A 13,803-nucleotide genomic window follows, 5' to 3' on the forward strand; every position below is an offset into this window, starting at 1 on the left:
GACCAAGCTGACCATTTGGCTTTCCGCCTAGGTCGAACAGACGGCCCGCACGCTCTTCCTGTGGAAGCTGGACCTGGCGGCGCAGAAGGAGGAGGTGGGGACGATGAGGAGGTACAACGACGCCCTGGTGGCCAACATCCTGCCCGACCACGTGGCCGCCCACTTCCTCAGCGCCAACAAGCGCGACGACGTGAGCAGGGACCGTGGGAGGCCAGGCCGGACCCGGGCCGTGGGGGCCAACGCGGGGTGGGGGAGGGGGCACAGATAATGATCGCGATATTGACAACAATAACAGCAACAAACGTTTTGAATCATATAAAACTAAACTGTGAACTATTTTTTCGTTTACGAAGACCCACTGAGCTGCTTAGCTCTTTTTCAGAAGCTACCTGGCCACAAGTGATAGCCCAACGAAGGGGCTTATCACGTGGAAATGTATAGCAGCCAAATACTATAAACGCGTGATGTTGATTCTAAATGTGGAGGGAAAAACCGGAGGACCTGGAAAAAAATCCACGCGACCAGGGAGAGAAAGAGAGACATGCAGACTCGAAATATACAGCAGCAGGCGTCACGGTTGGTAAAGAACCAACAACCTCCTGTATATATTCTTGGTTCTTTCTCTGTAAAGTCACATATAAGGAAAACAATTAAATAATAAAGTGTTTTATATTTTTATTATTTTATTGTTGCCCTTCTATGTGACTTTACCGTAAGAACCAAGTATATGAATCCCTGCAGTCACAAAAGCTTTAAATAAAAATTTGACCTCCTGTATACCAGGCGAGGTAGTTAACATCTCACCACGTGCATCGCCGGTGTGATTTGGTCTCCCCAAAAAATGGGTGGAGGAGGGTAAAAGCGGATGGGGGGTTGGTGACCAGGGGGAAGGGAAACGTGGCGGGAGAGAGGAGAGAGCGGATACCACGTGTGGCTCAGCACCGACAACCCTTGCCCAGGGACAGCCGGGGTCTCGTCGTCGGTGCTGAGCAGGTACAAAATTCCAAACTAGGTGCCAACCGTACCCCCTGACCTTTGACCCACGGCTGTCGTACATACGAATGATGTTGAACTTTTTTCGCACCGCGCGTACCCAACCGTGCTAATTGGTTGGCCACGTGCCTCATCCGAGGCTCCGGCCGTCGCTCCCGTCCCCACGGGGGGGGGGGGGGGGCACCGTAACCGTGCCGACGTAGCCCCCCCCCCCCCTCTCTATAATTAGTCACCGTCTTCGTTAGGCCTCGCTGGGCCAGGTTGCGGAGGCACATCGTGGCTTCGGGTGCCGCTGCAGGAGGTACGTCAACATTTTCCCTTTCGCACCGACCGTGCTAATCGGAGGTGCAGTGTTGAGTCTATGGGTGGCAGTGTTGAGTCTATGGGTGGCAGTGTTGAGTCTATGGGTGGCAGTGTTGAGTCTATGGGTGGCAGTGTTGAGTCTATGGGTGGCAGTGTTGAGTCTATGGGTGGCAGTGTTGAGTCTATGGGTGGCAGTGTTGAGTCTATGGGTGGCAGTGTTGAGTCTATGGGCAGTGTCTATGGGTGGCAAAGTGTTGAGTCTATGGATGGCAGTGTTGAGTCTATGGGCAGTATGTATTACGTTGAACTTCTTTCGCACCGTACGTAGCCGGAGGTGCTGCCGTGCCGGTGCGGCCCGGCTGCGCCCTTGCTGGTTGCGGCCGCCTGGGGTCGTAGGTCAGCGCGCCCTGCACGCTCCGTCGGGAATGTTTCCGTGGTAGGGGGGGGGAGGGACGCCGAGTTTGCACGAGCTGCCCCGATCGAAATTGTGTCGTCGTCATCATCGGCCGCGGTCGATCCACTGCTAGACGCCTCTCACTCCAGCGCCCGGCCTCTTCTGTTGACCATTGCCCCGTGCAACGAAGCACATCCGCTGCGTGGAGCACGTTGGGACCCACCGTGTAACGGGCTGTGTGTGTGTACGTGGGTGATGCACACGCGCTGCCCCCAGCGGACCTCGGTAAGTGCCGTCACGGTCCGGCTCGCGGTTAAGGGGCCGCCCATAAATGACGTCACGCGATTTTGGACCCACCCCCCCCCATCGTCACACGGCGTCACAAAAAGTCAGACCCCACCCCTCAAATATGACGTCACAAAGCTCTGCCCCCCCCCCCCAAAAAATATATCAAACATGCTTCATATCGCTTTTAATTATTGTCATTGTAGTGCGTATTTAATGTGGCGCTGCACTCTGATGTTGTAGGAGAAACATTTATTAAAAAGTCTATTGTATTAAAGTTGCGCATTTTGGTGTGACGTCACATTTTTCAAACCCCCCCCTCGTCACACATCGTCGTGCAGGAGCTGTACAGCCAGTCGTACGACGAGGTGGGCGTCATGTTCGCCTCCATCGCCAACTTCTCCGACTTCTACACGGAGGAGGGCATCAACAACGGGGGCATCGAGTGCCTTCGCTTCCTCAACGAGATCATCTCCGACTTCGACTCGGTGCGACGGGGCCTGCCAGCACGCGCGCACACACCCACGCACACACACACGCGCGTACACACACACACACGTACAAACACACGCGCGTACACACAAAGATACAACAATAACAACCGCCATTCGCCACTAAGTGGCGGTGACGTCACCACGACGCTTGTGCCAGGCCATGTGCACCTTGAGGCCACGTGAAGTGTCGAACGCCCGCTGGCAGGAGGTCACGGGGCAGACCCAGGTGCCACGGGTCGACTGACTGAGATGACTGAGATGACTGGCTGATGCACCACCTGTGCCCCCTACTGTGCCAACCTGCTGTGCTTTAGCCACTCGGCGCTCCGCTCGTTGTTGTGAGCGTCGCTCCTCCGCCCCCCGTTGTTGTTGGAGGGCGACTGCCTCCAACTGCCCAGTAGCATCCTTCACGAGCCTCCTCCACAGAGGCCGATCTTGACACCGCTGGTACCAGTCATTGGCAAGTCCACTCAGCTCCACGTCCTCCTGTACCACATCACTCCATCTCTTCTCTAGCCCGTACACAAAGATACGTACACACACACGCGCGCGCACGCGCACACTCGTACACACGCATACACACACACGTACACAAACACGTACACACACACGTGCACGCACGTACACACCGGCCACATGTACACACATACACACACACGGCCACACACACACACGCGCGTCCGGCATCACGTCTGCCCGTCTGGCCGTAGGGGCTCTCTCTGTGCGTGTGTACCTGTATCGTTTGTCTACCTTTCAGCCTGCGTCTCCGTGGCAGATTTCAGCCCTGCCTGTCTGTCCGCCTGCATTCCTGCCTTCTGTCTGTCTGTTTCCATATCTGTCTGTCTGTTTCCATATCTGTCTGTCTGGTTCTATGTCTGCGTGTATGCCCATATGCCTTGCCCTATTCATGCTCTTCATAAGTCTATCTACGTGTACTATGTGTGTCTGTCTAGCTCTCTGTCTCTCTTGCTATCTGCTTGTCTGTCTCCCTTCCTGCCCACCCACATGTCTGTCTGGCTGTCTAAATATAAGTCTCTCTGGCTGTCTCTTTTTCACCTGTAGGTTGTTTTTTTGTTATACGGTAAGAGAGAATGTTCTCTGTTATTTATCTCGGGCGTCAGCCACTGCTGTCACTGCCAGGGCCTCTTAGCGCGGAGCGGGGTCGTGAATTTAGTTGACGAATATCTGAACTGGTCCCGGGCCTCCTCTAGGTCGGCTCAACCTCAAACGAGTACCCCCGGTGCAGTGCATCAACATCAGCATTGGGGAGACACAGGCGGGCGGGCGTGGGTGCTGGCCACCCCCTGGTGTGCTGCGCCGGCCTTAATAGGTGCTCGCTAACAGAACTCGCCCCGACAGCCTGCTAAAAGTTGCCAGAACATTTCTCCCTGGAGAGAAGCTCCCTCCCTCCTTCACTCTGCCGTCCGCATGTGGAGCCGCCTCCCTGAGGAACGCATCGGTGGGCGAGATCACCGATTCCGGTCTTCAGGCCTTCAAATGCCGAGCTCGCACACGTGGGGCATCTCCTAACCTCACCGTCTTGAGTGTTTGAGCTGCAGTGAACCAATGGTTATGCCAATTAGATGTACTAATGCTGGATATGGCTATCGGTCACAATTGCACCCAATAAATAAAGAGTTAAAGGGGGATCTTAGTTTTTGATTTGAAGCTTTCGTGACTGCATGGATTCATCTTTCGGTAAAGTCACGTAGAAGGGAAATAATAAAATAATAAAAATAAAACTATAAAATTATCACGACGTTTCGGCCACAACACAAGCGGCCGTCTTGTGTTGTGGCCGAAACGTCGTGATAATTTTATTATGTTTTATTTTCATTATTTTATTATTTCCCTTCTACGTGATTTAACCGAAAGAACCAAGAAAAAAAAGGGGGGATCTTAGTTTTTTCCCCTTCAAAGGTATTTTAAAGTCTTGTTGGGCCTTCTGTAAGAAGATGGGTTCCTCACCCTTGGTCTTCTCCTCCTCCTACCCCCCCCACCCACGGGGTGTGACGGGCCGTGTCGGCACAGCTGCTGGATGAGACTCGCTTCCGTTGCATCACAAAGATCAAGACGATCGGCAGCACTTACATGGCGGCGTCTGGGCTCAACCAGAACGAAAACACCGTGGAGTACAGCAGCAATGAGAAGGCGAGGGCTGACGCACACACGCACACGTGCACACAGACACGTGCACACAGACACGCACACATGCACACGTGCACACAGACACGTGCACACAGACACGCACACACGCACACACGTGCACACAGACACGTGCTCACAGACACGCACACACGCACACACAGACACGCGCACACGTGCACACAAAAAAAGACAAAGATCCCCCATATAGCCTTAACAGACTGTTGGGGCAAGTGCTGTTAGTGAGCACCTATGAAGGCCGGAACGGTACACGAGGGGGTGGGTGGCCAGCACCACGCCCGACCGCCTTTGTCTCCCTAGTGGCAATGTTTACACACCGCACTAGGTACTCATTTGAGGCTGAGTCGACCTAGATGAGGCCCAGGACCGGTTCAGATAATCGTCACTGGTGTTGGCCGTGAGCTGGAATCGAACCCGGGTCGCCAGGTTCACAGCGCAGTGCGCTAACCGCTACACTACCGCTCCCCACGCACGCACGCACACACGCGCACGTGCACACGCGCACGTGCACACGCGCACGTGCACACACGTACGCACACGCACGTACACACACAAACAAACTTAAAAACCAGATCCTTGTCATTACTGGTTTTTCGTGCCAGCGTGCACGGACAGCCACAAATAAAGTCAAAGTGATTTCCCTGCTCAAATCATTCACCCACTCACTCACTCACCCACTTACCAATTCACTCACTCACCCACTCACCCATTCATTCATTCACTCACTCACCCACTCACCCATTCACTCATTCACTCACTCACCCACTCACCCATTCACTCATTCACTCACTCACCCACTTACCAATTCACTCTTTCACTCACCCACTCACCCATTCATTCACTCACTCACCCACTTACCAATTTACTCACTCACCCATTAATTCACTCACTCACCCACTCACCCATTCACTCATTCACTCACTCACCCACTCACCCATTCACTCACTCATTCACTCACTCACTCACCCACTTACCAATTCACTCACTCGCCCACTCACCCATTCATTCACTCACTCACCCATTCACTAATTCACTCACTCACCCATTCATTCACTCACCCACTCACTCACCCACTTACCAATTCACTCACTCACCCGCTCACCCATTCACTCATTCACTCACTCACCCATTCATTCACTCACCCATTCATTCACTCACTCACCCATTCACTCATTCACTCACTCACCCACTCACCTGTTCACTCATTCACTCATTCACCCGCTCACCCATTCACTCACTCTTGCAAATGAGACTGCCCTGGAACTTGCTGTGCGTGGGGAGCGGTGGAGCAGCGGTTAGCGCTCTTGCGCTTACAAACCCCGGTGACCTAAGCTCCATTCCCACTCACTGCCAACACCAGTGACGATTATCTGAACCAGTCCTGGTCAACTCAGCCTCAAATGAGCACTTGATGTAAACATCAGCGCTCGGGAGACAAATGAGGCTGGGCGTGATGATTGGCCACCCACCCCTTCGTTGTACCGTGTCGGTAACAGCCCTTGGCCCAGTTGTCTGATAAGGCTGTACGGGGGATCTTTGTCTTTGTGCGTACGTCCAGGAGCCAGGCACCCGCGTGCGGTGGCAGCACGTGGCGGACCTGGCGGACTTCTGCCTGGCGCTCAAGATGACGCTCATGAACATCAACTGCCAGTCCTTCAACAACTTCATTCTGCGCATAGGTAACGAGGCCCTTCGGCCCCGTGAACGACGTGGGAAACCCCGCGGCCGCGGAATTGTTCGCTTTGACGACACGCCAAAGGGGCGCGCGGGCATGGCGCGCGCGAGGGCTCTCGCCGCTTCGCCCGTTGGGCCGGCGGTCCCAGCGACGAAATGGCCACGCGTTCAGTTCTTTCGAGCTGGTGGTCTGGATGAGGCCGAGAGCTCTTGTGAACGTGCAGCGCTGCAGGCCCTCCCCCCGCGCGCGTTTGTTAACGCCCGGCATGGGTAGCGTGGGGCCACAACGCCTTGCGCCTTCCGTCGAGTCACGGAGCTCGCTTTTTACGACAAACGTCTACCAGAGAGGGTGCTTTGCCTTTGAATGTCTGGGGCAGTTCGCCAGGACTATGTCAAGCAAGCCTGACCGCTGATGAGACACCCAACGTTGAAACCGGTCGAAGAGTTTGCATGTGTTGAACCAATGCTGCTGGGATCGCGCACTCCTGCCAGATGGTCGTGCGTCGAATGGGTTATCAAAAATACTTTTTTTATGCAGCCGTTAATGAGTTCGCCGAATGGCAAGAGTTGGAGGCGGTAGAATCGCCACGTGTCTCATGGACTCCCAATGGCCTGCCCCCCCACCCCCCCGCCCCCCCCACCTATTTTGCGTCGATGACTGCGCAGGTTTGAACAAAGGCCCGGTGCTTGCCGGAGTGATCGGCGCCCGCAAGCCTCACTACGACATCTGGGGGAACACGGTCAACGTGGCGAGCCGCATGGAGTCCACGGGACAGCTGGGCAACGTGCAGGTTGGCGCTCATCGGCACCCTCGCCTTAGCTCGGCCAAATTTCATCTCGGAAAGTGGAACGTGCCGCTTTGTTGACAGAATGTTCTGACGAGACCACCTCGTGCGAGCACTGCCGTTCTGTTGCACGCAGGGACACACTGCTCTGCAAGCTTTCCGAGTAAAACTAAAAACTATGAAACTATGTTTTATTTGTACCAGGTAAGGCCCAGATAAGCTATATGTAGCTTATTTTTTTTTCCAGAAGCGATCCTCGCTATCACAAACGATCGCTCAAGCAAGTGGCCCATCATCATTATCACGAGTTAATTTAGAGCAGCCCAAATACTCTAATTGCGCGACGGTGATTCTAAATGTGGAGGGGGAAAAACGGGAGGACCCCGGAGAAAAATCCACGCGGCCACGGGGAGAGGGACACGCAAACTCCAAATATACAGGCGTGAGGGTTGGGATCGAACCCACGATCTCCTGCGACGGTGGCGAGATAGTTAACATCTCGCCACGGTCGCAGCGATCTATCCACTGCTGGATGAAGGCCTCCATCGCCATCTCTTGCGGCCGGGCGATATGCAAAGCTCCGGCTCCGGCGCGCGAGCCGACTTGACCTCTTTTCCGTGGACACGGTTGGGCTTCCTCTCGGGAGACGCCCCGTCGCTCGAGGGGACGGCGGGCCTGCGGTCGAGACTAACGACGGAGTCGGCTGCCGGGGAAGCGGTGAAATCGGCAGGTGCCCGACGAGCCAGTTGGAGAGCGGCACACCGCAGGGTCATCGGAGAGGTGGTACGGTGAACGTGAAGTATTCATATCCTCTGTCGACAGGTGGTGGAGGAGACGTACCTGGTCCTCAAGGACTACGGCTTCCGGTTCGTGCGCCGCGGCGCCGTGTTCGTCAAGGGCAAGGGCGAACTCATCACCTACTTCCTCAAGGGCCGGGAGAAGCCGTCCAACGGTTTGCCCCACCAGGTCAGCGAGGAGGTGTTCGAGTTCACGGCCGACTGACGTTCCCTCGCCAGGTCGCCCGCGCCCTTGGTCACGTGTTGGGCCGGTCGGGCGAACTGTCGCGTGGACCGATTATAACCAGCACTCACCGATTCGCTCCCGCCACCAGCGTGAGCCATGGTCGGTGGCCTCCCTATCACTCTCCTGTCGCTACTGCCACGGTTACGGTTCCCGTGAACTTCACTGCGCTCAACCACCGCTCTCCAGGTCACAACAGCGCACTCGCTCATCCCCCTCACTCACCCACTCACCACACGGCAGGATCACTGCGCTGCTCTTTCTGCTTCTTCCCGTAAACAACCTTGCTCGCTTCGACAAACGTATTAACTCTTGATCTATTACAATGTTAATCGTGCCGCTTGTTGCTGGCCGGTTGGCACTTTGGACCTTTGGGCCTGTGCTTATTGACCGTGAAGGAGAGAAAATAAATGACGCAGACTTGTCCGGTGCGTGCGCTCGCGATAGATGTGCTAGAGCGTGGAGACTCGCCACATTCCCGTTTTTGAATGACCGCCGCGGTGCGTGAACCACGCACGGTTTGCCTCGCCTGCATTCCCAGAAAGTGAGTGGGAAAACTGGAGCCTTAAACGATTGTCAGGCACTTGTAAATTAATCTTCACGTTGCGTGCAGTAAATACTTGCACACAGCAGCAATAACAATGATTCAATCCATGTCACGCCTAAATGCATCCATATCTCAAGAATATTTACCAAGGGGGTACGGGACACGACAAGGATGAAACCTAATCGGTTTTTTTTGTACCGTCAATGCCGCCTGGCTGAGGCTACCAGGGGGAAATTAAATTAAAAGCAGAAGATGCGGGGTGGGGATGACTGATGATTAGCTGCTGACACATCACTAAGTCTTCACGCTGCACCGGCTCAGATGTCCACCGCTGTTGTTGGTTCCGAGCGTGATTTGGACTCGGGGTCGCCGGATTGGTAACGGCAGCGCGCCGCCCGCTCCCCACGCTCTATGTGCACGTGGATACTTCGGAGTGAAATGTTACCTTTTTCTGTCGCTTCACGATCGCCACGGAGTGTGATCGTAAGTTAAAAAAATAACCGGTGAAACAAGACAATGCCGCTTTCATTTGTTAAGTCTCACGACAACGTCAAACACGGTCGCCGGCTAAGCTCACAGCGGTTGCGCCCGCACACACACACACACACACCGCACACACACACACACCGCACACACACACACACAGACACACCGCACACACAGACACATCGCACACACACACCGCACACACACAGACACACACACAGATACACACCGCACACACAGACACACCGCACACACACAGACACACACAGACACACCGCACACACACAGACACACACATACAGACACACCGCACACACACAGAGACACACCGCACACACACAGACACACCGCACACACACACAGACACACCGCACACACAAACACACACAGACACACCACGCACTAAAGGGAGGAAGGTATTAAATGTACTCGCTGCCAGTGAAGTCTGTCGATTCCAGTGGACCGTGAAACAAGGCGGCGGTAGTAGTAGTAGTGGTAGTGCCTTACTCCACGCAGCGTTCCGACGTCTCCCGTGTACATAGCCCCCACCAGAGCCCCCCCCCCCCCCACCGCTGACCAAAACAGAAACAAAAGTACAGGTGACCCCCGACTTACGACGGGCTCGGCATGCGATCGTCGTCCATGGAACCAATTAGGTTGTAGGTGCGGGGGGGGGGGGTCGCCCGTGCTGCTGAGAAGCCCCATTGAGCTGGCGTCCGGACCCCTTTAAAAGAGTGCGGCGGTTTCGCTTTGCCGACCGCCCGTCGCCGTCGTGCGGCCGACGTCTGGCGCAGGCAGAGCGGGCAAAACCGTAAAATAAAATTAAATTTCACGCGGAGGCGGTTGATGAGCCGGATGATTGCGTCCAGGGGTTAGCGGCGGAGTGATGAATCACCGCTCCGGTGACGATGCCTACCTCCTCCGCATCCTCCTCCTTCGGGTGTATTTGTGAATCGCGGCATTGAGTTCCAGCCACGGGTTTCTATTCTGCGTGGTGGCCACGGCCCCATACGCACGCACTGTGGGAGAGCCTTTCGCTCTCCGTGTTGTCCGTGAGCGATGGCTTTCGGACGCGGTAGGCGCGGAGGGCAGCAGTTGCGTTTGGACGGTTACGTGCCCAATTTGCATGCCGTTTAGAGCGCACGTCAGTTTCAAAGGTTTTTATTTTTCTCACGCAAACTGCGAAAATGTCGCACGACCGTTACATTGCCGGCAAGAATGACGTCGCAGCGGCCTATATCTGCACTCTTTTACAAAAAAGCACTCTAGCTCAACGGGCTCTCAGCTGATTATGTGTATATTACTATAACGACATTATACGAGAAGAATTAATTGATCTAATAGAGAAAATCTAGCAAATGTAATAATGTATTCTGAACTTGAACACGTACGTACGTACGTCCGATATGTGTTTCTGTACAGGGTTTTAGCAGTGTTTCTCCGTCTGTGACTCTCCCCCGAGCTCTATACCATTCATCTACGACTTAGCTCATAGTTAGAATAAGGGCACGCGTGGCAAGTTGGCTCTCCTTGGCAAACTGCTGTAGCCGTATTAATGACGCAGTATAAATAGTGGCAGGGCTGCAGAGTGAGCCTTTGGTACCATTTATCAACATTTGTTATGGGAGGTAGCGTCAGCACAACCTGTATCGTGGCATCATCGCCATCATCACCATCACCACCAGCATCAGCCATGATATATTCACTGCGGGGATGGACGCGTGTACGTTGATCTTCTTCCACACCGTACGCAGCCAACCGAGCTAATCGGAGGTGCGGGGGAAGGACAACAAACTAAACACAAAAAGCAGTTCGAGAGAAATGAGTTTGTCATTCTAGACGATTTAAAAGTGCATAGCTCCAGTGGCTTCCGAATATCGGAAGGAAGAGCGTTCCAGAAGGCCACTGAAGCGCATCTGAAAGCGGCACGCAATGCGGTGAGCGCCGTCTTTGTTCGATGGTCAGTCAAGAGCCACTGTGAGGATGACGACCAGAGTTTGCGTGATGATGGTTTGTGCTGCATTATGGGATGAGGGCCTCCTCCCCGAGCCATCGCCAACCCTCGCGATCTCTCAACGCGGACAAATCCATCCGACGGGCACACGCACGGTCCTTCGTGTCAATATATATTGCTGAATGACGGCCGATTGTGGAATCATTTGTATAATAAATCTCCGACCTATGCTCTATCCAAGTGCAGTCATCCCAACGACAATGCAGTTAATACGCCACGCACTTGCCTATTCCCGCCAATAATCATTTGGCCTCACCTGGTCTGCTGTTAGTGCTTTACTCTAGTGCCTAAGCTGAACACCTATTGCCTTAATGTCATTAGTAGGGGTGTGACGATGCGCCGGTCCACCGATTAAAATCCATTCTCTACCTTCACATATCGTCGTTCGTAAAAGTTGCGCTCTCAAAACGCCATTGGATTCGCGTTGGGCACAGCTCGCGCGCCGAGGCGCGTGGGAACACCACGGAGACGAGCGGGAGGGCAGCCAGAAGCAGCGCTCCCAACAGTTGGCCAAGCTCCGTGGTCCAATAATGGGATGTTTGGCCAACTCCGTCAATGGTTCTTTATACGTGCGCCGAATCGCGCGCTGTGAGAATCAACGCTCTCTCTCTCTCTGGCCAATCGCGGTTGTGTCGCAACGTTGCGATGAACCATTGAGACGGTGCGACGGGCGATGGGCGAGTGCAATAAACCCCGGGGCCTCAGCGGAGGCTTGTGAGACAAGTCCCACGAGAACGGTAGCAAGGCGTTGTTACATCTCGCTAGTGAACAATTGGTCGGACTAAGCCTTTTGGTTCACATATGTCGTACGTAATGTGTTCGCGCGAATCCTGTTATCACTGGAGGCCGCTTCGCTTTACCGCAACGATTGTAAAACAAAAAAAAAGGTGTTGGACTCGAATGAAAACCTTAAATCGTGGAAATTTGTCAAAGAAAATTTTTGCCGTGGAGATTGTCGGGTGGCCCGGGGCCGTGAATCGTTGTTGTACCCTGAGCCAGTGGGTGTTTTTTGAACTGAGCCAACTTTTATCTGCAATAGGTACTACAACAACAAAAAGTGTACTTGTACATATGAGGGAGGGTTGAAAGGTTTTGCGAATGAGATTGTAAAAAAAAAAGGAAGTCGCAGAAACCCGGAACAAACACGGTAAAGGTGGCCCCCACGTTGGCGTGCGGTTGGACATTCTGGACCCAACTTTGGACACAACGTTCCGCGTTTTACTGAGATTCGAACGTTTGGCTTATTCTGAAGCCTACGCGTAACAAGTGTACAATAGGCCGCGAAAATTGGCGTCAACAGTTTGCTGATGTATAGTATAATGAGAAATAATATAGCAAGTGCAATGCATTGCTTTCAACATCTTGTACTCAAAACGTTTGGCTCGTTTGCCGTGGTGCACGTGTTAGTATGCATCGGAATATATACGTACACACAACCGCGGGGCTGGGCTCATTTGGTGAAAGGGACTCGCAAAATGTGGAAATGAACGAGCCATTGGAAGTCGTGCTTTTAAACTCGAGTCACGAATTAAAAACCTCTTCGGTGATGATGTTTTTTTCAAATAACGTGATGGGTATTTGTTTGTGCGCACTCATTTGGTGGACCAGGCTGAGAGGCATCAACGCGGTTCAATCGCAGGTGGCTGAAAGCCAGATCCGAACCGAGAATCTCGGCGATTGCCCGTTTGGCGCGTTGACCGCCGGCAACCAAGCCATCCACCTCTCGAACATGAGTTGACATCTGGAACCTTCAGTTACGTGACGGCGTTTTTTTTCCCAGCTACAGATCCGGTCCGAAGCCAATTGGGGTTTTTTTGTTTGCTTATAAACAACTGATTATAATTGCATGCAAGTGTATCATTGGTTTCTTTTATGTGTGTATGTAGTTGCTGCTTTAATGACCAAACAATTATTAAAAATTATTGAGAAAGGAATTTGCTCAGCAGAAACAATATATACTTGTTACACCCCTCTCCACATGCAGCAAACATCTTAACGATTAACCGATGAAAATATCTTCCTACACACACGAGAGACACAATGCAATCGCATTTGTGAGAATCCATTCATATTTCACATCGCAGTCGAAGCAACATGTGAAGCACACGTCTGTGTGTAGAGTCTGTGTGTTCACCCCCTGTTGTGCATGGATTTCCCCTGGGTTTCTCCAGTTTTCCTCCCATAGGTAAACAATAACAACCGTCATTCGCCACTAAGTGGCGGTGACATCACCACGACGCTTGTCCCAGGCCATGTGCACCTCGAGGCCACGTGAAGTGTCGAACGCCCGCTGGCAGGAGGTCACGGGGCAGACCCAGGTGCCACGGGTCGACTGACTGAGATGACTGAGATGACTGGCTGATGCACCACCTGTGCCCCCTACTGTGCCAACACCGTCAACAACCGCCATTCGCCACTATGTGGCGGTGACGTCACCACGACGCTTGTGCCAGGCCATGTGCACCTTAAGGCCACGTGAAGTGTCGAACGTCCGCTGGCAGGTCACGAGGCAGACCCAGGTGCCACGGGTCGACTGACTGAGATGACTGAGATGACTGGCTGATGCACCACCTGTGCCCCCTACTGTCCCAACACCGTCAACAACCGCCATTCGCCACTAAGTGGCGGTGACGTCACCACGA

General features: G+C 53.6%; 1 protein-coding gene across 1 annotated transcript in view; it reads left to right on the forward strand.

The window, feature by feature from the left end:
• LOC116945299 (adenylate cyclase type 3-like) overlaps positions 1–13,095 on the forward strand; it is a 47,849-nt gene extending 34,754 nt beyond the window's left edge. Inside the window, exons 13-17 of the mRNA XM_076068942.1 lie at positions 32–190; positions 4,501–4,626; positions 6,197–6,314; positions 6,976–7,100; positions 7,917–13,095. Coding sequence (XP_075925057.1) covers positions 32–190; positions 4,501–4,626; positions 6,197–6,314; positions 6,976–7,100; positions 7,917–8,096 — 708 coding nt within the window. The 3' untranslated portion in view covers positions 8,097–13,095. The remainder of the gene's footprint in view (positions 1–31; positions 191–4,500; positions 4,627–6,196; positions 6,315–6,975; positions 7,101–7,916) is intronic.
• Positions 13,096–13,803: the final 708 nt, after the last annotated feature.

Source organism: Petromyzon marinus, chromosome 23 (genome assembly GCF_048934315.1).
Source record: "Petromyzon marinus isolate PM22_M1 ecotype Great Lakes invasive population chromosome 23, UKy_Petmar_22M1.pri1.0, whole genome shotgun sequence".
Taxonomy (NCBI): domain Eukaryota; kingdom Metazoa; phylum Chordata; class Hyperoartia; order Petromyzontiformes; family Petromyzontidae; genus Petromyzon; species Petromyzon marinus.